Below are 24730 nucleotides of genomic sequence, written 5' to 3' on the forward strand. Positions count from 1 at the left end.
GAAAGAGTTGTTTATGGTACCGCTATCGAGGGATTGATCAGCCAGGTGCTCATGTCACAAACTTCAGTATCAGAAGCCATTTGGATTTGCTTTATGTTGTCAGAGTCATTTTTTAAATGAAGAAAGATTTCCTCAAGACATTGCTGAATGTTACAGACACAAAGGCATGAGAAAGATTTTTAAAAATCTGCTTTGGGAGACAAAGTGTAGTAATTAACAGTTCTTTCATTGTTATGAATCATGAATATAATCAATGTCTTATTTATTAGCACGTGTTTACTCTAGTAAAGATAGTTAATACAAAAAAGAAATCAGTACCTTTAATTTTGTGTTTTAAGCATATTTTAACTAAAGCCGGATATATTTGCATGTTCTCTTTTATTTAGAAAGATGAAACAGTGCTTGCAGTCATGTGTAGGTCATCTATTTTTTAATAAGCTTTAGACTTTAAGATCACTAAAGATTCCTGTAGTACAGGAATTGAATTAGGGAAATCAAACCAGCACCCCAAAACTGAAGTTGCTTGGTTCCCTGGAGGATGACTGTCTGGGCAGTGACCATCTCCTGTCCCCACTGGGAGGGTGTGTGAGTCCCTAAGCACCAGGGACTTTGTGTACCCACGTGATGTACACATGAACTGGACTGATGGGATGGAGGTTACAGAGAGCTTAAGATGTAAGCTAGAGCTCATAGGCTACCAATAAAAAGGCTTGAGTTCACTTGTTGAGATGCCAAACACCGTGCTGTTGGCCATCCAACAGCAAAGAGATGAGCGAGAAGATCCTGCCTTCAGAATGCTATGTTGTCATCATAAACAGTAGTTGAAAAGTAGCAGTCAAAGAAGAAACTGTGGTGGCAGTATTAACACTGACAGCTGCCAGTTACCAAGCTCATACCATGTGTGAGGCCCTGGACATCTACACCTTCCTATCACATAGTGGGAGAGCCTTGGGTAAGCTACTGACCTCTCTGTCCTTCAGTTCCTTCTAGTAAATATGTGATAAAATATTCCTTATTCTTTCTACTTATTATCATTAGGGGGAGGAAGAGGTATAGGAGAATGAGGATGTAATCCTTGTAATAGCCCTGTGTGATAAGCATAATTATTCTGATTTGTAGATGAAGAAATTGAGATTTAGAGAGGTTAAACGACTTATATGATGTTTCAGGGCTGATCCATGGAGCCAGGATTTAAATCCAGGTCTCCAGGCATCTGTGTTACTCTGGTTCTATACTGTCTCCTTAGATACTCTAAGTTAACAGAGATCCTCTGCCTAGATCTCAAGGCCTCCAGCATGAGTGGTTTCTCTCCCACCACATGGACAGTTGGTTTTGAAAAGATTTGAATGATGATTATTTGTTCTTTATGAATGAATCAGAGTTCTGTCTTACACTTGGTAATACATTATAGATGTTAAGTCTATAAAACTGAGCAAATTAACTGTTTTTAGGGTCAGTGTTATCAGTTGGCTCACTACGTACTAAGTCTGATTCATTTAACATAATTTAACAGAATTGCAAATTAGCAGAACAACCTATACTTGTCTTAGTTTTTTTAAACTGTATAGGAAAAGAATGTGCACGTGCATGCACACACACACACACACACACACACACACACACACACACGCAGTCTTCCTCTTGAAATAGGCATGCGCTCGACCCTATAGGGAAATTGTCAGTTTAGGGGTCATCAATGAACATCCTTGGCTGGTTGCCATAGACCCTGACTTTAGGAAACCTATATTCTTGAAATGGCCGGAAGAAATGTGCCTGGAGACATAAGGGAGGTTATTACTGTGAAGTTCTGAAAATGCCAAATAAGATGCGAGTGTTTTATTCGGTAGATGATGTGGAGTAACTGAAGGCCTTTGAGAATGAAGTGTACAACTAGACCAACTGGTGAGAAGGCAGAATTTGCCATAACAAGTGTTAGTGTTTTAGATCACATTTCTAAGTTACTTCTTTCTCCCTTATTTCTTAAGTTTCTAAGTCCTTTTTTTCAGTCATGAACTTCATCATATTGGAATAATCATGATGAAAATGCCTAACAATTTACTGAGGTTGTTTTCTTCAATGTCAGATATTTGGTTTACCATTAAATCATGATAAACTCTTTATCTCTTGCTTCTTATATAAAGTTCTAGCCTTTACCTGAACTTTCAAAGCCCTTTAGAGCCTGACCCAGCCTGTATTCAGGACTCATCTCTAACCACCTACCACCTCACACATTTCTCTTATTGTGGTACATAAGTACACTGCCCACAGTATTTCCTCTGCCTGAAGCATCTTGACTTCCCCCTACTATGCTCATTAAAACCCAACTCATCCTTTAAATCCCCACTTAGACATCACTGTTTTTACTGCCATCCCTGCTTAACCCACATTTACATCTTGGACAAAGTCAGTCAGCGCTTCTCATAATATTTTTTACTTTCTTTCATTTCTGGGTTTATCACAGTGTCACAAGTATTTTTGCTTTACTCATTGGCCAGACTGTAAGTACCATTAGGGTCTGCCTTATGCAGCTTTCCGTCCTCGGTACCTGATACAGTCCTTTCCATAGAAGTTTGGGCTCAGGAAGTCTTTTTCTGAATGAAGAGGCAAACCAGCAAATGAATGTATGAGATGGGATTGAACATAAGAATTTCATTAATATTAATTAATAGCTGCTTTGCATCCTTTGACTGCTGGAGATGATGTGGTGGCACTGAGCTATGGTCTCCAATGCTCAGAATGTGAGAGAGCTTGCTTGAGCTCCAGGAGCTGTGGCACGTGAGTCCCATGCTAGCCAGGAGTCTCCACTCATTTCAGTATCAATATCCTGACCCAGAAACAGAGGAAAGCCCCTAAGGAGGGGAGAATGACATTCCAAAATTGCAAAACCAATGCTAAAATTAAGTAAGCAGCTGAAAAATTTTTGAATTTAACTATGTTTCATTTGGAATAAGTATATGTTTTCCACATAAGAAAAAAATAAGCCTAGAATTTTAATAGGTAAGAGATCTTTGATTTTGATTTTTTTTGAATCTGAGTCTGTATTTTGTTAGATGGAATTTATTTATGATTGAATTATATATGTCATAAGTATTTCCATGCTATTGGTTTTGTAACCATATATATGCTAACAATAATGAGCTGGATGCTCTCAAAAATTTTTTCTTGAGCAGAAAACTACATGTTATCTGCAGCGTTATTCTAAGTGTGGCACATACTGAATGCTGCCCCGATTCCTTAGTTAGTCAAAACACCCTGAATATTTACAACATTATAAGGCAACAGTAAGCTTCCTTTTTCTCTTATGTAAAAGAAATACCTTCGTATGGCAGGACAGTTTAATGGTCATTTAAATTATAAAATGGGATAGTTTTCTCATTTCCTTTTATGCTAAGTATAAAAATGAAATCTTAATTTGTTTTTATTTTATGTTTTCCACCAAGTTTTTTAAAATGTCCAGGAAATAGCCCTCTTTTTTAACAAAGATTACTAAGAGATGTCATTTCTAAAAAAAGTAGACCCATACCTAATTTTTTTCTTTTTTTGAAAATTTCATGTTATTTCTTTATTATTCAATGAAATTAAGAAATTAATTATAATGTTAAAATGTGATGAAGAAGACAATGAAGCATTTTTCATAGCACAACTTAATTACCCTTATATCATTTTATATCATTTTAATGTTCATGACATTATTAATACTTCATTTCCATGTTGCAGTGGAGGCAAGAAGAGTGACTGGCAGTCAGCAATGAGTCAGTGATGATTGACAGGCTCTTTGCAACTCTTTTCAACCCCATGGCGCCTACCAGGCTCCTCTGTCTGTGGAATTCTCCAGGCAAGAATACTGGAGTGCCATTCCCTTCTCCAGGCGATCTTCCCGACCCAGCAATCTAACCCACATCTCCTGTGTCTCCTGCACTGCAGGCAGATTCTTTAGCATCGGAGCCACCAGGGAAGCCCGATTGACAGGCAGCAGTGAAAAGATTCTGTATCCAAGTTAACGTGCCAGCTATCGCTGTGCACACAGAACTAGCAGGGACCCTACATGGGTAACCTAGAAGTGCCAGTCAGCAACAAGCAAAGTTCAGAAAGTGGAGAGTAAGCATTTAAAAGTCCTTAAGGCAATGGCACCCCGCTCCAGTACTCTTGCCTGGAAAATCCCACGGATGGAGGAGCCTGGTGGGCTGCAGTCCATGGGGTCGCTAAGAGTCAGGCATGACTGAGCGACTTCACTTTGGCTTTTCACTTTCATGCACTGGAGAAGGAAATGGCAACCCACTCCAGTGTTCTTGCCTGGAGAATCCCAGAGACAGTGGGCCCCTGTCTATGGGGTCGCACAGAGTCGGACACGACTGAAGCGACTTAGCAGCAGTAGCAGCAAGGTAATGTGATGTTGCCACAGTATCCTAGTGTGTTTGCTTGAGCTTTACAGAAGTTTCAGTGCGCAATATTGCCATGGGGTATTCTCAAGAAAATATAATGTGAAAAATAAAAACGTAAGAGAAAGTTGGAGGCAGTGGGTAATTAATTGCTAAATAATTCCTTAGCCAGTAAATACTGTAAATCCAAAAGAAAGCCCTGATTGTCATAGTTAAAATTCTCTTGAAAGTGAGCACTGATAAGATACAGACCTTGAAAGATGGGCGGGAGCCGAGCAATTGGACTGTGCTGAGCAAAGAGAAAGGCCTGAGCAGCACTGCAGATGCTGAAAGTGAGTAGACGTGGGAGGCAGTGGGAAGGGTCGCTTGGGGAGGAGAGCTAAGTAAGAAAGTGGTTGAAGATGGGTTAAGATGAAGATTCTATTGCTGAGGCTCTTAACTGCCTTTCTAAGAAGTTTCAGGTTGATCCTGAGGACAGTGAGAGCCCATGAAGAACTGTGAGCAGCACAGGATCACATATCCTGTGATCAGGATATGCTGTCCCTGTGCAGCACTCTGGGTGATGATGGACGTTGATTACATGCATTTGCAAATGCTTGAAGGATAACCCCAAACTCCCAAATAGGTTTAACTAATATCACAGTAATCCAAGTCTACACCCGACCAGTAATGCTGAAGAAGCTGAAGTTGAATGGTTCTGTGAAGACCTACAAGACCTTCTAGAACTAACACCCCAAAAAGATGTCCTTTCCATTATAGGGGACTGGAATGCAAAAGAAGGAAGTCAAGAATTAATTACTTGGAGTAACGGGCAAATTTGGCCTTGGAATACAGAAAGGCAATGCAGAGAGAGTTTTGCCAAGAGGATGCACTGGTCATAGCAAACACCCTCTTCCAACAACACAAGAGAAGACTCTCCACATGGACATCACCAGATGGTCGACACCAAAATCTGATTGATTATATTCTTTGCAGCCAAAGATGGAGAAGCTCTATACAGTCAGCAAAAACAAGACTGGGAGCTGACTGTGGCTCAGATCATGAACTCCTTATTGTCAAATTCAGACTGAAATTGAAGAAAGCAGGGAAAACCACTAGACCATTCAGGTATGTCCTAAATCAAATCCCTTATGATTATACAGTGGAAGTAACAAATAGATTCAAGGGATTAGATCTAATAGACAGAGTGCCTGAAGAACTATGGACGCAGGTTCACGACATTGTACAGGAGGCAGTGATCAAGACCATCCCCAAGAAAAAGAAATGTAAAAAGGCAAAATGGTCTGAGGAGGCCTTACAAACAGCTCTGAAAAGAAGAGAAGTGAAAGATAAAGGAGAAAAGGAAAGATACACCCATTTGAATGCAGAGTTCCAAATAGCAAGGAGAGATAAGAAAGCCTTCCTCAGTGATCAATGCAAAGAAATATATGAAAACAGTAGAATGGGAAAGACTAGAGATACCAAGGGAACTTTTCATGCAAAGATGGGACAATAAGGGACAGAAATGGTATGCACCTAACAGAAGCAGAAGATATTACAAAGAGGTAACAAGAATACACAGAAGAACTGTGCAAAAAAGATACTCACAATGCAGATAATCATGATGGTGTGATCACTCACCTAGAGCCAGACATTCTGGAATGCAAAGTCAAGTGGGCCTTAGGAAGCATCACTATGAACAAAGCTAGTGGAGGTGATGGAATTCCAGTTGAGCTATTTCAAATCCTAAAAGATGATGCTGTGAAAGTGCTGTGAAAGCAGAGACAAATTTGGAAAACTCAGCAGTGGCCACAGGACTGGAAAAGGTCAGTTTTCATTCCAATCCCAAAGAAAGGCAATGCCAAAGAATGCTCAAACTACCGCACAATTGCACTCATCTCACACACTAGTAAAGTAATGCTCAAAATTCTCCAAGCCAGGCTTCAACAGTACATGAACTGTGAACTTCCAGATGTTGAAGCTGGATTTAGAAAAGGCAGAGGAACCAGAGATCAAATTGCCAACATCTGCTGGGTCATCGAAAAAGCAAGAGAGTTCCAGAAAAATATCTATTTCTGCTTTCTTGACTATGCCAAAGCCTTTGACTGTGTGGATCACCACAAACTGTGGAAAATTCTTCAAGGATGGAAATACCAGACAACTTGACCTGCCTCCTGAGAAATCTGTATGCAGGTCAGAAAGCAACAGTTAGAACTGGACATGGAACAACAGGTTCCAAATCAGGAAAGGAGTACATCAAGGCTGTATATTGTCACCCTACTTATTTAACTTCTTTGCACAATACATCATGAGAAATGCTGGACTGGATGAAGCACAAGCTGGAATCAAGATTAAGTAAGTTAGTAAGTTAAGTCACTCAGTCGTGTCCGACTCTTTGTGACCCCATGGACTGTAGCCTACCAGGCTCCTCTGTCCATGGGATTTTCCAGGCAATAGTACTTGAAATATCAGTACTCTCAGATATGCAGATGACGCCTCCCTTATGGCAGAAAGCGAAGAAGAACTTAAGAGCCTCTTGATGAAAGTGAACGAGGAGAGTGCAAAAGTTGGCTTAAAGCTCAACATTCAGAAAACTAAGATCATGGCCTCTGGTCCCATTGCTTCATGGGAAATAGATGGAGAAACAGTGCAAACATTGAGAACTTTATTTTTTTCTGGCTCCAAAATCACTGCAGATGGTGACTGCAGTCATGAAATTAAAAGACGCTTGCTCTTTGGAAGAAGAGCTATGACCAACTTAGACAGCTTATTAAAAAGCAGAGACATTACTTTGCCAACAAAGGTCCATCTAGTCAAGGCTTTGGTTTTTCCAGTAGTCGTGTATGGATGTGAGAGTTGGACTCTATAAAGAAAGCTGAGTGCCGAAGAATAAATGCTTTTGAACTGTGATGTTGGAGAAGACTCTTGAGATTCCTCTGGACATCAAGGAGATCCAACCAGTCCATCCTAAAGGAAATCAGTCCTGAATATTCATTGGAAGGACTGATGTTGGAGATGAAACTCCAATACTTTGGCTACTTTATGCAAAGAACTGACTCATTTGGAAAGACCCTGGTGCTGGGAGAGATTGAAGGTGGGAGGAGAAGGGGTTGACAGAGAATGAGATGGTTGGAAGGCATCACTGACTTAATGGACATGTGTTTGAGTAAACTCTGGGAGTTGGTGATGGACAGGGAGGCCTGGTGTGCTGCAGTCCATGGGGTTGCAAAGACTCTGATATGACTGAGTGACGGAAATGACCTGAAAAGGCGTAGAGGAGACAGGGATGAAACCATACACTATATAGTATCTTAGTTTTAATCAGAAAAATCATACAAAAATGACTGGTGAGTCAGGGGGGGCGTAGTTTTAATTAAGAAAGAATGTCCTTGAAAGAGAAAGTTAGGTAATGAGGAAGAAAAATTCCACTGCTTTCACGGAAGAAGTAGACCAAGGAGCCACAGTGGTTCTTTCTCATTCATTCTTCCTAGTTCTGGTTAGTCATGTATGATGGAGACATGAGTGCAACCTGCAGGTATTTTAGAAATAGCAAGAATCTGCGGAATTAGTCAAATGGAACTCAGGTTGATGCCGGACCCTCAGAGAAGCAAGTGCAGGCCTGCAGAATCAGGGGATGAAGTCTGAGGCCATGATTTTTATCTGTTGAACACATACTATCACTAGTCTTCTGACTTGAGCTCCCCTCATCGTGGCTTTCTGGTTGACCCCTTCATTTTTAATGAGCAAAGCCCATTCAACAGGAGATGTATTTTTTCAAGGTACAACCTTCCCCATCTTTTACCAAGTTTTCATCACACTGTATAATTAACTGTTAGTTCTTTTAAATCAAGTTTAGACTAAATGTCAAGCCGTGAAACAAACTCTGATAAGAGTACCATTATTTTGTTTCAAGGTAGATTTATATTTTAATCAGAGAAGATGGATTACTTCCTCTTTCTCAGTGTGGCTTTAAATAAGGCTTGATGTAAACCTTCTTCTGGGAGTATAGCGAGGGTGATAGGAGATTATTAGAGGAATAGACATGTTTTCATTACTTAACGACATATCAGTTCTGCAGTTAAACACACACATTACTTATGACATATCAGTTCTGCAGTTAAACACATACCAAGCACGAGAATAATTTGTTCTAATGGTATTATAAACAGACTTCATCTTTCTTTGCCCCTAATAATTCCATATTTCAAGGGATGGCATGTCTTGACAACTCTTAGTTGTATGGGATGTTCCTTTTTATTCTTCCATATGGCACATTTTCAACACAGTACTTTCTAAGGACCATGCAGTTCAGAGATACAAACGAAATAACCCAGCTCTCAGGCACTGTTTTCCTTTTGTAAAGTATTTTTGGAGAGATCTTAACTATGAGATATCACACTACACTGTGTCTGTATCTCATTTTCATGTTTTTGATGCAAAGGATTGAAAGGAGATTGTTTACATCTCCGATGTTCTTGCTGTTGTTCAGTTGTTAAGTCATGTCCGGCTTTGTGACCCCATGAACTGCAGCATGCAAGGCTTCCCTGTCCTTCACCATCTCAAACTCTCACCCATTGAGTCAGTGATACCGTCCAATCATCTCATCCTCTATCGCCCCCCTTCTCCTCTTGCCCTCAGTCTTTCCCACCATCAGGGTCTTTTCCAGCGAGTCAGTTCTTCGCATCACGTGGCCAAAGTGTTGAGCTTCAAATTCAGCATCATCCTTCCAATGACTGTTAGGGTTGATTTCCTTTAGGGTTGACTGGTTTGATCTCCTTAAAGAGACTAATTGTAGAATTTATGAAAATTAGTTATGATTTACTTGCCAGTCCTCTCTTTCTGTCCCTCAGTCCTTTCAACAGTGACATGGTTTCTTCCAGCATATCTTATAGGACTGGTGAAAGGTTTTCAAACTGTAGGAGTTAATTATAGTTAACTAATTATGGTTAATTATAGTAGTTAATTATGTTTACTGAATTTGAAGACCTCCTGTTTAACATCAAAAATGTTTTCAGATCCACACATTATGATAACCCAATATCTTTGAGAAAAATACATAATGAAACAAAATGCTGGGTATCTAGTAATAATTTTAAATGAATTTGTATTTTACTAGTCAAAATGCAATATCCATTAGTGGGAATATTAGTAGTGCCTGTATATTACAAGGCATTTTTATTTGCATTGCAGTGTTCAGTGTAAATACACATTTGTGGAGCTCTCAAAATATCATTGAAGACTTCCAAATTTTGAGACTAGAACAGATTCCTGTTCAGCTTCTACTCATTTTTTTTTTAAACATATTACATTATTTCCAGTGTGTTGGTGTATTTGACACATGACTGGTTTAGAAGTGTCAGGGGTTCCCCTGATTTGAAAATCTTCTATGTGGGCTTGAGTTTTGTATTTTCTCGTTGGATAGCTATATCCATTAGATCAAACTTGTTAACTGTTCTGTTCAAATTTTTCCTAGAACTACTAGATTTTATCTACTGTCTCTATCAGTTACTTACAGAGTTGTATAAATGTTCCACCTTGGTAGTAGATTTTTCAGTTTCTCAATGTGGCCTTTTAAGTTTTTGCTTTAATGTTTTGATGCTATGTTATAGCATAATGACTGTCTAAAAGTGTTAATTCATAGTGAATTGAACCTTTTTTGATATGTATTGACTCTGTAAAGTTTTCTTTCTTTTCCTCTTGATACGTTTCTAAGTATTTTCTTTTGATATGTTTTATCTAATGTCTTTTTGCATTGCATTTTGTGAATTGGAGAGGAAGATTTAAATATATGCTATTTGGATATTTTTTCTCTCAACCTTTTCTGCTTCCTTTTGTTTTAAATATGTTTCTTTAAACAGCCTAACTCTAAATTTGGGGGGACATGGTCTCAAAATCTTTATCTTTTAAATTGATACGTAAATTCATTTGTGTTTATTACAGTAACTGATGCATTTGTTTTATTTTATTATTATTATTTTTTTGCTTCTCGTTTATTGTGCTTTCCCTGTACCTTCTCTTTTTTGTTATTTTCTGTTTCTCACTTTCTTTTTTTAGATTTATTGTGGCTTTTGTCCTTTCATTCCCTCTTTCCATTCTTCCGCAGCTCATTCTTTTTCATCTATTGTTTAGAAATATGTACTTTATTTCTCTGGTTTTGGTGATTATCCTGGCTCTTTGAGGATACATATATAATAACTTAAAGCCTAAAATTGTCTGTATTTTTACCCACATATAAACAGTAAAAGAATATTAGAATGGTTACACTTTGATCTCCCCCTTCCAAGGTAAAAAAGTCCAACCAATTTCCACTCCCCATTTGCAACAGATTAATCATTATTATTATTATTGTTTGATGTTTTATTACTTGTGTATGTATCTTAACAGTGTTTTCCCTCTTTATTTATTCATATATTTCAAACCTGCCACTGAAATTATTTTCCCTTTTACCTAAAACACCTCTTCTAAAATTTACTTTGGCAAGAAACTTTTTGTAGAAAATTCAGTTTATGTTTCGTGAAAATGGCCTTAATTTATTTCCCTCTGGAAGATGGTTTCTTGGGGTACAGAATTTTAGGTTGACAGTTATTTTTGTCACAGCATACAGGAGATAATATTCTGTTGTGTTCTAGCATCCACTGTAATCTATATATTTTTTCTAGCTATTTTTAAGATCTTCACATTTTCTTTGTTGTTCTGCAGTTTCAGAGTGATGTGGTGTGAACTCTGGATTTCTTTTTAGTTTTCCCACTTTGGATTTCGGAGAAGGCAATGGCACCCCACTCCAGTACTCTTGCCTGGAAAATCCCATGGCGGAGGAGCCTGGTAGGCTGCAGTCCATGGGGTCGCAAAGAGTTGGACACAACTGAGTGATTTCACTTTCACTTTTCACTTTCCTACCTTGGAGAAGGAAATGGCAACCCACTCCAGTGTTCTTGCCTGGAGAATCCCAGGGACGGGGGAGCCTGGTGGGCTGCCGTCTATGGGATCGCACAGAGTCAGACATGACTGAAGTGACTTAGCAGCAGCACTTTGGATTTATTGGACTACCTGGATCTGAACTTATCTTGCAACATCATTAGAAAATTGTAAACTAATATCTGTTCACTATGGCCTCTCCGCCTACTGTCTGCTTTTGACACTTTCTAATACTCTTATTAGTCTTATTAGATGTAAATTACCTTTTCACACTCACCCCCATAGTTCTTAATCTCTTTCTAAGATTTTCTCTCTCTTTGACTCTGAACTACGCTACCATGATATATTCAGCTATTTTTTCCAGCTCAGGAATTCTCTCTTCATCTGTGTGTAGTTAGTTAGTTAGTTACTTCAGTTGCTCAGTCGTGTCCAACTCTTTGCGACCCCATGGACCACAGCACACCAGGCTTCCCTGTCCATCACTAACTCCTGGAGCTTACTCAAACTCATGTCCATTAACTGTGCTATGTGCAGTACACCGCTTAATATAGTCACTAAGTGTTTCATTTCAGTTATGATTGTTTTATTTATAGACATTTCATTCAGTGTTTTTAAGTCTGTTCTTTCATTGTTTGTGGACTTGTTTTCTCTGTTCATATTTTTAGTTTTTTCATTGCTTAAATGGATCAAAGGTTATTTAGTTATTAATATATAATGAAATATCATTCAGTTCAGTTCAGTCACTCAGTCATGTCCGACTCTTTGTGACCCTGTGAATTGCAGCACACCAGGACTCCCTGTCCATCACCAACTCCCAGAGTTCACTCAGACTCACGCCCATCGAATCAGTGATGCCATTCAGCCATCTCATCCTCTGTCGTCCCCTTCTCCTCCTGCCCCCAATCCCTCCCAGCGTCAGAGTCTTTTCCAATGAGTCAACTCTTCGCATGAGGTGGCCAAAGTACTGGAGTTTCAGCTTTAGCATCATTCCCTCCAATGAACACCAAGGACTGATCTCCTTTAGAATGGACTGGTTGGATCTCCTTGCAGTCCAAGGGACTCACAAGAGTCTTCTCCAACACCGCAGTTCAAAAGCATCAATTCTTCGGCGCTCAGCCTTCTTCACAGTCCAACTCTCACATCCATACATGACCACTGGAAAAACCATAGCCTTGACTAGAAGGACCTTAGTTGGCAAAGTAATGTCTCTGCTTTTGAATATACTATCTAGGGTGCTCATAACTTTTCTTCCAAGGTGTAAACGTCTTTAAATTTCATGGCTGCAGTCACCATCAGCAGTGATTTTGGAGCCCCACAAAATGAAGTCTGACACTGTTTCCACTGTTTCCCCATCTATTTGCCATGAAGTGATGGGACCAGATGCCATGATCTTCGTTTTCTGAATGTTGACCTTTAAGCCAACTTTTTCACTCTCCACTTTCACTTTCATCAAGAGGCTTTTTAGTTCCTCTTCACTTTCTGCCATAAGGGTGGTGTCATCTGCATATCTGAGGTTATGGATATTTCTCCTGGCAATCTTGATTCCAGCTTGTGTTTCTTCCAGTCCAGCGTTTCTCATGATGTACTCTGCATAGAAGTTAAATAAGCAGGGTGACAATATACAGCCTTGACGTACTCCTTTTCCTATTTGGAACCAGTCCGTTGTTCCATGTCCAGTTCTAACTGTTGCTTCCTGACCTGCATACAGGTTTCTCAAGAGGCAGCTCAGGTGTTCCATCTCTTTTAGAATTTTCCACAGTTGATTGTGATCCACACAGTCAAAGGCTTTGGCATAGTCAGTAAAGCAGAAACACATGTTTTTCTGGAACTCTCTTGCTTTTTCCATGATCCAGCAGATGTTGGCAATTTGATCTCTGGTTCCTCTGCCTTTTCTAAAACCAGCTTCAACATCAGGAAGTTCACAGTTCACATATTGCTGAAGCCTGGCTTGGAGAATTTTGAGCATTACTTTAGTAGCATGTGAGATGAGTGCACTTGTGTGGTAGTTTGAGCATTCTTTGGCATTGCCTTTCTTTGGAATTGGAATGAAAACTGACCTTTTCCAGTCCTGTGGCCACTGCTGAGTTCCAAATTTGCTGGCATATTGAGTGCAGCACTTTCACAGCATCATCTTTCAGGATTTGAAACAGCTCAACTGGAATTCCATCACCTCCGCTAGCTTTGTTCATAGTGATGCTTTCTAAGGCCCACTTGACTGCACATTCCAGGATGTCTGGCTCTAGATTAGAGATTACAGCATCATGATTATCTGGGTCATGAAGATCTTTTTTGTACAGTTCTTCTGTGTATTCTTGCCACCTCTTCTTATCTTCTGCTTCTGTTAGGTCCATACCATTTCTGTCCTTTATTGTGCCCCCCTTTGCATGAAATGTTCCCTTGGTATCTCTAATTTTCTTGAAGAGATCTCTAGTCTTTCCCATTGTGTTCTTTTCGTCTATTTCTTTGCATTGATTGATCACTGAAGAAGGCTGTCTTATCTCTTCTTGCTATTCTCTGGAACTCTGCATTCAGACGCTTACATCTTTCCTCCAGTTGATCTGACCATTCCAGTATCTGTTATTTATTCAGCTAACCTTTGTTCATTGAGCCTTGTTTCCCTATGTGTTATTGATTTACTTGCTTCTTCAGTTACTTTTCTGTTATCTACTCCTTTTTTCCTGAAACTTTATATGTGGAAATTCTTTGAGACCTATGTCAGTATTAAGTCCTCAGTTGTGTTGGTTTTTGTGAGGTACTTTGAATATCCCTACCTGGAGACCTCTTTATGCAATACTCCTCCTTTGAAATTTTCAGAACACAAACCTAATATTTTGACAACAAAGTCGTCTATGTGAGAAAGAGCTTGTGGTTTCACATTCTTAGGGAAAGTCTTTTTTTTTTTTTTCCTCCATCCAGCATGAAGGTAGAAACAGGCAAGTCTCTTAGCTGCTTTTCTCTGCATTAGCCATATAACAAGGATATAGCTGCTTGGGACCCCTACTTTATGAGGGAGTGTCCTGGTTCATTTTGTATTAGAGAGATGAATCTGGGCTTTTATCTCTTAGGTTCTGGCCCCTGTAAAACTATCAAGAGTTGAAAACCAGAGTCTCCAGAGTTTATAGAAGCCAAAAAGCTGAAACCTAGGTGTGCACTTAACCTCCAAAGATTCTTGGTTTCACTTCAAGATGCAGTTTTTCCCCTTTTTCATGTCAGTGAGATGATTTTTTAAAGTAGTTTTTCATATTTTATTAAGAATGTTTCCATTGGGAGGGATACTCAGGGTATCTAATACATTGTTCTACTGGAAACAGAGCATATATTGTTTTGTTTAATCCTTCCATTAACCCTATTTCATGAATAAGAAGTAGGTAGATAGATATGGTTACAGAATAAAACAATTAAGAATTTTTTACTGTAAACCTAGGTATCCTGTCTCAAGGCCATGACTCTCTTCTTTTTCTTTCCAAATCTTATGGTTCAACCTCCTCCTCAGAGATCCTTGAAGAGACAAGTACGTTCAGCATACTGTGTAGCACTGAATGTATTTTGTGACGGTGGTTACTGTGAAGAGTTTAGAAGTTCCCTATCTTAATTCTCATCCTATTCGTGAGGAGTAAATCAAGTAAATTTAAGAATATACTACTTTAGGCTTCTGAAATGAATATTCTAAAAACAATTTTCCTGGATCATTCTTGGGAGTCGAAATCTACCTGTGAAATTATTCCCAATGACAGACAGCCTGTCCACACCCAACTGGTGCCCAGCAATCCCACTGCTGGGCATACACACCAAGGAAACCAGAATTGAAAGAGACACATGTACCCCAATGTTCATCACAGCACTGTTTATCATAGCCAGGACATGGAAGCAACCTAGATGTCCATTGGCAGACGAATGGATAAGAAAGCTGTGGTATGTATACACAATGGAATATTACTCAGCCATTAAAAAGAATACATTTGAATCAGTTCTAATGAGGTGGATGAGACTGGAGCCTATTATATACAGTGAAGTAAGTCAGAAAGAAAAATACCAATACAGGATACTAACGCATACATATCAAATTTAGAAAGATGGTAATGATGACCCTATATGTGAGACAGCAAAAGAGACACAGATGTATAGAACAGTCTTTTGGACTCTGGGGGAGAAGGCGAGGGTGGGATGACTTGAGAGAATAGCATTGAAACATGTATATTATCATATGTGAAATAGATCACCAGTCCAGGTTCGATGCATGAGACAGGGTGCTCAGGGCTGGTGCAGTGGGATGACCCTGAGAGATGGGATGGGGAGGGAGGTGGGAGGGGGGTTCAGGATGGGGAACAGATGTACACCCATGGCTGATTCATGTCAATGTATGGCAAAAACCACTGCAATATTGTAAAGTAATTAGCCTCCAATTAAAATAAATAGGACTGCAAGGAGATCCAACCTGTCCATTCTGAAGGAGATCAGCCTTGGGATTTCTTTGAAAGGAATGATGCTAAAGCTGAAACTCCAATACTTTGGCTGCCTCATGCAAAGAGTTGACTCATTGGAAAAGACTCTGATGCTGGGAGGGATTGGGGGCAGGAGGAGAAGGGGACGACAGAGGATGAGATGGCTGGATGGCATCACAGACTCGATGGGCGTGAGTCTGAGTGAACTCTGGGAGTTGGTGATGGACAGGGAGGCCTGGCGTGCCACGATTCATGGGGTCGCAAAGAGTTGGACATGACTGAGCGACTGAACTGAACTAAACTGAAAATAAATGAATTTTTTTAAAAATCGTGATTTTTTCAAGTGTCTGCAGTGCCTTTAAGTAAGCCTGCATGAGTCGAATTATGTACTTTCTCTTGGACATACTGGGTTTCTTTTGGGGACTGATAGGGATTCTGATTCTTACATGGAATAATACCGAACTAAAGCCAATTTTTTTTTATTTAACAATAGCATGGAAGCAACCTGAGGTAAGCTTTGGACCATTCAAGGAAATAATATATTTATTTTAAAACTCAGTATCTGGTGTAAAAAAATTAGGCCTTCCTTATTAATGGCATTATTTATAGTTAATAGTTTCGTCTGCATCAGTGACGTGTAGCTCCTGATGGTTGTGGTATGTGTTTCTTCTTGTGGTCACGGACAGAACTTCTTGGAAGCATCTTGTTAAAAGTTAAATAATATGTAGTGAAACTGGACTGGCTCTTTTTGGCGCGCCAGATAAAATCAGAAAGTACTTCCCTCGTGGTTTTGGGGGCTGTACATGCCCTTGCCCTCTGTATGCCTCTAGGCTCAGAATCTTCCACCTCCCTCCTGCCTTCTCTTGTCCAGTCACACTGACTCCTCGTTTTTCACGCACGTGAAACACATCTTCTTCTTTCTCTTTGAACTTCTCTTCTTTCAGGTTACTTGTGTGGCTCGTGCTCTCCCCTTATTAAAGTCTGCTCAGATGTCACTGCCTCAAAGGAGCTGTTCTGATCAGTCTTTCTAAAATAGCACCTGCGACAGTTTTGTATTGCTGTGTAATAAATAACCATAAAATTTCTGTAGTGAACAACAGTATACATCTGCAGATCTGCTGGGTGACTGACTGACTGGTCCAGGCTGAGATGGGTTTGTCGCTTTCCCTCATTTGAGCTCTGCGTCTGTCTGGGTGTGGCTTCTTCCTGCGTGTGGGCTCATAGCTGCTTCATGCCTGTCTTTTTTGTATACCTGGGGTATGGCGTGGCACAGGTGCTCAGTGAGTAAATAGACAAAAGCATGAATACATGTGATAGAAATGGAAAGAATGAGCTGTAATAGAAATTAAGTAAATTAATCCCCTTAACTTAGCATCTCCTAACGTGTACAATAAATGATGTGAGGACTCAGGGTAATTCTGTCGTGTCTTCTATTTTCTTTTCCCGTGTTTAGATCAGAGAACAGGCACATGTTTCTCGGGCCTGGTGAACGGCCGCTGTGCACAGGAGCTTCCGGGCAGGATGACCAGAATGCAGTGCTGCTGTGAGCCCGGCCGCTGCTGGGGCATCGGAACCATTCCTGAAGCCTGTCCCGTCAGAGGCTCTGGTGAGCTGTTGGCTGCTCATGTGCTCAGGACATGCCATGGCAGGAAAATTAGTGACCAGAATGTGCTTTCGTGTTTTCCTTAAAGACAGATCATCTTTGCCTTCCTTTTAGTGTCTTCAGGACTTGGGTGACTTTTGTGGGGGTTAGGGTGACGTTGTTTATTGGGATCAGTCTTCCTTCTATTCTTTTTGTTAATATTAGAAAAAACCCTAACCACCGATCATGTATTAACTTTAAGCAAGAATTTTAATAATTATTTTGAATGTCGGTATGTAAGTTCAGTTTTAGAACCTAACCTTCCATTTGAAGCTGGAGTAATAAAGTTTGGCCTGCATTTATTTTATTTTAGGCATACCCTCAGCTTATTGTTTGGAGAAGAAAATGGCAACCCACTCCAGTGTTCTTGCCTGGAGAATCCCGGGGACGGGGGAGCCTGGTGGGCTGCCATCTATGGGGTCACACAGAGTCAGACACGACTGAAGCGACTTAGCAGCAGCAGCAGCAGCTTATTGTGCTCCACTCCTTAAGAGATATTTACTACCTTTTCTAATGACCTTGAAAATTCAGAATACACTGACTTTTGTCTTCAGAATTCACTGTCATTCACTTTGCTATATTAACTGCCATGTAGCTGAGGCTATACCAGAAAATTACTCTAAGATGAACGAGAAGTAGTTCCTCTTGTTAATATAACATGCATAGTAAAGTGTAGTGTTCATCACATAAAAGTATATTGATAATATGTTATTACATTGCCTCCATGTTATAAGTATGAAAAATAATTCAGCTTTTTGAAATATGCTTATAAACATACACATCTGTATGTTCTGTTATGGAGGAAAAAAAATAAGGGCCTTTCTTTCTAAATTTCTAATCCTTGTAATTCCAAAATTGAGTAGTAAAATTTTTTAAAACCAGAGATAATGCATAGTGTATAATTTTGAAAACTCATCACCCTAGTCATATTAATACTCAAACAATTACTTGAGTTAAACAGTTTTCATTTCTTCTTATATGGTGCCCTAATTCTTAGAACAGTTAAGAAAATAAGGCAATTATATGTTTTTCCCTCAACTTTGATACTTGGACAAACAATTAGCAGATTTAAAAGCTTATTAAATGCTGTATTCTGTTAAGAGTCCACATTAGAAAAAAAAAATTATTCTAAATTATATTAATCCCTTAAAAAAAGAAAAGAGGGAAAATGTGTAGGTGTGATACTGATGGAGATTTAAGTAAAACCAAATATAGAATGAATTGCTTAAAGGTTTAATATCCATCCATTCAAGTGAATTTCTTGCAAATGCAAGTCATATCTGGAATTTTATGAGTTGCACTTAGAGACATAAAATCAAAGTGTACGTATAGACAATTCTTTGGGTATGCAACTCAGTTAAAATACGGCTTACAGATTTCCATTTTTTCCTGAAGCACCCATATTTTTCCTGCTACTGCTAGCATTGAAAACATTTATCAAACTAATAACTGACTTATTCATATCATGAAGCATAGATAACCTAAAATCAGTATTACAACACACAAATTACCTTTATTATGCAGAAATATATCCATTTGTGTTTAACAGAACTTTCTTCTCTTTTAGAGGAATATCGCAGACTTTGCTTGGATGGACTTCCAATAGGAGGGATTCCAGGGAGTGCTGGTTCCAGACCTGGAGGCGCTGGGGGGAATGGCTTTGCCCCAGGTGGCAATGGCAATGGCTATGGCCCCGGAGGAGCAGGCTTCATCCCCATTCCTGGAGGCAACGGCTTTTCTCCTGGCGTTGGGGGAGCTGGTGTAGGGGCCGGGGGGCAGGGGCCCATCATCACTGGACTAAGTGAGTGTTCACTTTGTGTGTAGACTCTTTAGTTTTCCCCTTTAAAAGATATTATAATATCTAATCCTTTTCCCCAAAAGGTGTGTGTGTGTGTGTGTGTGTGTGTGTGTGTGTGTGTGTGCAGAAACCTACTTCGAGGTCTAAAGCATAATATAGTAAAACAGTCTTAGTAAAGTGTTATTTTTATGTTCCATAAACTTTCTAAGTTGGAGAAAAGACTGAGTGACCCAGGTTCTCTTTGAAAATAGAGGTGAGAGTGGGGTAATATTCCAAGACCAGATGATGCCGTTAAAGAGCATTCTTTTTGGTTCCAGTGTATTTCATTTGGCTGCTTGTAGCTGTCTCAATCATACACTCCTTGAATTATTTTCCAGAACCATTTCTCAACTGAGATAAATTGAATATGTCTTGCTTGTGCCTAAACAAATATTATAATGAAATATCTTTTCTTTTCCTCACCCTCTTTTGTTGAATAACTTAAGAAATTGAGAACTGTGGGCTTCTAGCCAGAATTGGCATTGGCGTGCTTGACATTTAAGTTCATTCTTTTTTAAAATAACTGCTCTTGCTAATAATATTTAATGATGTCTTACAGTGTTATGTTTGTTCTTTTTGGCATATTGCCTGTTTACGATATATCTGGATATTCAGCATGGTTACCAAAAAAAAAAAGTGGGAAGCATTCAAATGTACAGTAGAACATTCCTGACATTTTAAAAAGACGACATTATGGGCAAAATTTCCAGATATATAACTTAACAAACGCAAGTTATAACCGTGTGTCTCAAGAATAGTTTTTAAATTCCAACATTAAAGTTTTAATAAAATACAGAATAATGTGGGCTTTTGATATGTACCCCTAAATAATGTACTTAAATATCCTTTTAAAAATCGACTTGAAAGAAAGTAATGCCTGTTGGAGTGATGGAATGTCATTTGTGCTCTGATTTTTCATAGCTATTCTGAACCAGACAATAGATATCTGTAAGCACCACGCTAACCTCTGTTTAAATGGACGCTGCATACCTACTGTCTCTAGTTACCGATGTGAATGCAACATGGGTTATAAGCAGGATGCAAATGGGGATTGCATAGGTAAGCTCATGAGTCTTTCATTCTTCTTAGTTTTTTAGATAGCTTTTAGACTACAAGTAGGGCTGAATAGGATTTTGAAGTAAAGCTAATTGCCAAGCTGTCTTTCTTGTGCGCTTATGCTTCCATGTGCTTCCTTACCCTACTGCTGAGCTGGACTATTTCAGGAATCCCCTGCCTGGGACTTCCCAGGCTGTCCAGTGGTTAAGACTACACGCTTCCACTGCACGGGGTGCAGGTTCTATCCCTTGGTCCAAGATCCTACATACTGCGTGACATGGCCAGAAAGAAAAAGAAAAAAGAGTCCCCTGTCCTTTCTGGTTCTAAATGTTAGGATTTCTGTCTCTACCTCTCCCTTTTCTTCCTTCGTCCCTGAGTAACACTGGATATATGGTGGCATCATTAACATGAGCTGTTAGGCAGAGGTTGGGAGGAAGTGGTTGATGAATCTCTTTGGGGGGCATGTTGAATTTTAGGTGTCTTGGGTATTGACCTGTAGAGGTGTAAAGCTAAGAGGAGTGTTGACTTGAGTTAGAAATTTAGGAGTCAGCAACATATAGGTGATGATTGCAGCCAGGCTGAAAAACAGGAGGAGTTAAAAGACAGCAGGTAGAACCGCTAGAACCCTGTGGACTAGCAACATTAGTAATAATGTTGGTGAGATGGCAAAATAATCTAGAAAATATGTATCACTAAAGCCTTGAAAAGGTGTGCTTTCTAGAGAAGAGGAGTTAAGTACAGCCAAAAAATGAAATACAAAGAGGACAAAAACACTGCTGTGTTTGGCAATGAAGAGAGTTTTGATGATCCTTTAAGGACAGTTTTAGGACCATGGGGCTTCCCTTGTGACTCAGCTGGTAAAAAATCGGCCTGCAATGCCGGAGACCTGGCTTGGATCCCTGGGTTGGGAAGATCCCCTGGAGAAGGGAAAGGCTAACCACTCCAGTATTTTGGCCTGGAGAATTCCATGGACTGTATAGTCCTTGGGGTCACAAAGAATCGGACACGACCTGCTGCACTGTCTACTGAAGGTGATATGGCCTGTTGCACAGACCATTAGTCATGCTTGATACGCTTACTAACACTCTAAACTCTGTCTTTTCTCATTTTGCTTCATTCCTTTGGCTCAGTGAACTGAAACTGTCAACCAAAAGCTTAAATGTGAGTCTCAATGGAGGCATCTTTGGATGCCAGGAATCTTTGGATGAATTGAAAAAGTATTTACTCCTGTTTTTCTGTGTTGTTTTTAATTTTATTTGCTATGAGTGTTTTTCCCCCACTCTGTTACCAGAGAAAGTTTAATTGCTTGCAGTCTAGGTGTTTATATTAATGAAGTTGGTGAGTTTGGTAGAGTACAGTTCCTCGTTTAAGAATATCTGTGAAAGAAGCAATCTGTTTACAAAAATGGTAAAACTGTGAATTGATTTTATTGTTGTGCTCACCAATTCAGCTGAAATTATATATGCTAATGACTTCTCTATGTCTATGAAAGAGCAAATCATTATGCCCTAACCAGTCAGCCAGGCTTTAATTCACCGGCATTCAAAATAATACTTAGTGGGCATTGCTCTTTCTAACACAAACATGATTTCTCTAGGATTTAACTAATCCTTGATGTCCACTTTGTCATTCAGTTGCACAGTCCTTGAATTCTGTGATAAATTTGCATTTGATAAGACTTGGAGAATTTAAAGAGAGAGCAGTGACGTTTCTCACCCTTAGGATCAGAATCAGTATTTCCATAAAACTTGGTTTTATACAAAAAAAATCCCTGTGCCAGTTTTAAGATCCTAGAGAAACCAGCAACTACCGAATATAATAGACTTTTTTTAAAAACTTAATTTCCATTTTTACCCCATCCTGTGTTTTTTGCTTCAAAATATTACCCAAGCCTTGATACATAGTTACATATATAAATGAGTTAACAAAAAATTCCATAATTTGTCTTTTTAAAAACTAATAGAAGTGACAATATGTAATATAAATATGTATCTTTTAAAAATCTTTTAATTAATCTTCTAACTCTGTAGTAAGCCTTAAAGAGGCTATTAACTTGCCCAGATTACTTAGATAATAAACATTTTCTAGCCTCTGGGAACTCATGGCTGTGTCTTCCCCAAACTCATGCTTTTGATCATTGTACATTATTCAAATTGAAAGACCATTATTTCTTGGTTAAAGCAAATTCTCTTGTATTCTCCAATAGGTGATATTTTTGTAACTCTCCAGATGGGCCTCTGTAGTTGAAGAAAGGAATTTTTATTCCTTTATAAATACTCTGCTGTTTAGACTATTAGCACTGACTGGCCTTCTCTCAAATTTGGGAGGCCTAAATGCATTTTAAACAAACGTTTCTAGAAATGGAGTGCGGTCTGTAATGGTTTCTTTCGCTGCTCACAGATGTTGATGAATGCACATCAAATCCCTGCACTAATGGAGACTGTGTTAACACACCTGGATCCTATTATTGTAAATGTCACGCCGGATTCCAGCGGACTCCTACCAAGCAAGCATGCATTGGTAAGGCAGCTTGCTTTCACATATGAAAATGTTCCATGAAATAGAGTGACCCAGGCTGTGGAGGTTAAAAGTGAATTTATTCAAGAAAGACATGGAATGAAATAAGTGCTGTTACATTATTACAGATTTACTGTATGTCACCCTCAAAGTACTCTCTTCAAACATAAATACTTTTTTGCATATGTAACACAGGCAGTGTGGTATCTGGTGTCAGAGAAAAACCCGGTTTATCTTCCTTCCCTAGATCACAGCTTCCTTTCTCCAAGTAAGATCAGTAGCATTACTGCTCTCTGATTAACGGAGTTCAAGATTTATTGTTGTTCTCAGCTACTGTTTCCTTTGAACCTCACACATAGTCCAATACCGCATCACGACTGCTCTAAATGCAGTTTCACTGCTACACCCACCATCCTCATCCAAATGCTCTACCTCACTGCTGATTCATCCCAGAATTCTTCTAGAAGATAATCCTTCTTTTCCTTTTTTCATTTCCTATTTATCCACTGGCAGTTGCTTGAATCACTTTATTCCAGCAATTTCTGTCATGTTGCTTTTAATCCAGATATTCTTTAGTTATTACATTCTTATTCAGCTCCTTGCTTTGTCTTTTTTAAAATTAATTTTTGATGGCCTATAGTTGATTTTCAATGTTGTGTTAGTTTCAGTGTACAGCAAAGTGATTTAATTATACTTTTACGTATATTTGGATTTCCCTGGTGGCTCAGTGGTAAAGAAGCAGACACAGGTTTGGTTCCTGGGTCAGAAAGATCCCCTGGGGAAGGAAATGGGAACCCATGGACAGAGGAGCCTGGTGGACTACAGGCTATGGGGTCACAAGAGCTGTACACCACTTACTGACTGAATCAGCACCACCATACATGTATCTACTCGTTTTAGATTCTGTTCTCATATAGGTCATTACCGAGTATTGAGTAGAGTTCCCTGTGCCATACTGTATGTCCTTGAAGTGAAGTGAGGTGGTGTGAAAGTCACTCAGTTGTGTCCAGCTCTTTGCGCCCCCATGAACTGTAACCTGCCAGGCTTCTCTGTCCATGGAATTCTCTGGGCAAGAATACTGGAGTGGGTAACTGTTCCCTTCTCCAGGAGATCTCCTCGACCCAGGAATCGAACCAGGGTCTCCTGCATTGCAGGCGGATTCTTTACCAGCTGAGCTACCAGAGAAGCGCACAGTAGGTCCCTGAGTTTTCTGTTTTACATATAGTAGTGTGTATATGTCGATTCCAATCTCCCAATTTGTACCTCCCCGCCTCACCCCATTGGTCACCATAAGTTTGTTTTCTGTATCTGTTTTGTAAATAAGTTCTTTTATGCCATTTTTTTTTTTTAGATTCTACATATAAGCAGTTTCACTTGCTCTGACTTTTCAGGTCTTCAACCACGGTGTCAGAAGCAGCTACATTCCAGCTGCACTGTCCACCCTCTTCTACATTCACTGTACACCCCATTTCATTTTTCTTTTTCTTCCCTCCTTCAGCTACTATAAGTCAGGGCTGTATAACTGCTTATACCTACCTATCCAATAAAAAAAAACCTGGTGAGAGATGAAAATTTTTCTAAAGAAGCACCATGACCTGGATATTACATGGATTGTCTTATTGATTTTGTGATTATTTTAAAAGACTAACATTGTTAATTTCCCCAGATATTGATGAATGCATCCAGAATGGGGTTCTTTGTAAGAATGGTCGGTGTGTGAACACAGATGGAAGTTTCCAGTGCATTTGCAATGCTGGCTTTGAATTAACTACAGATGGAAAAAACTGCGTTGGTATGGAAAGTGCCTGCTCCCTTGCAAGAGATTTTTTAAGGGATATATACACTTTTATTTAGAACCATATAGACTATTTCCATGAAAGCTCGTACAGCACATATATGAGAGTCATTCAGATGACTTAGGTAAAATATAAATACATTTAACAAAAGACTGTTAAAGTGAAGG

At 39.3% G+C, this 24730-nt stretch overlaps 1 protein-coding gene across 1 annotated transcript in view; it reads left to right on the top strand.

Annotated features, from left to right (window-relative positions):
- Positions 1 to 24730, top strand: part of FBN2 (fibrillin 2) — a 224383-nt gene that overhangs the window by 102980 nt on the left and 96673 nt on the right. Inside the window, exons 9-13 of the mRNA XM_052644439.1 lie at positions 17169 to 17321; positions 18925 to 19158; positions 20116 to 20253; positions 22651 to 22770; positions 24434 to 24559. Coding sequence (XP_052500399.1) covers positions 17169 to 17321; positions 18925 to 19158; positions 20116 to 20253; positions 22651 to 22770; positions 24434 to 24559 — 771 coding nt within the window. The remainder of the gene's footprint in view (positions 1 to 17168; positions 17322 to 18924; positions 19159 to 20115; positions 20254 to 22650; positions 22771 to 24433; positions 24560 to 24730) is intronic.

The sequence above is a fragment of the Budorcas taxicolor genome, chromosome 7 (genome assembly GCF_023091745.1).
Source record: "Budorcas taxicolor isolate Tak-1 chromosome 7, Takin1.1, whole genome shotgun sequence".
NCBI lineage: Eukaryota > Metazoa > Chordata > Mammalia > Artiodactyla > Bovidae > Budorcas > Budorcas taxicolor.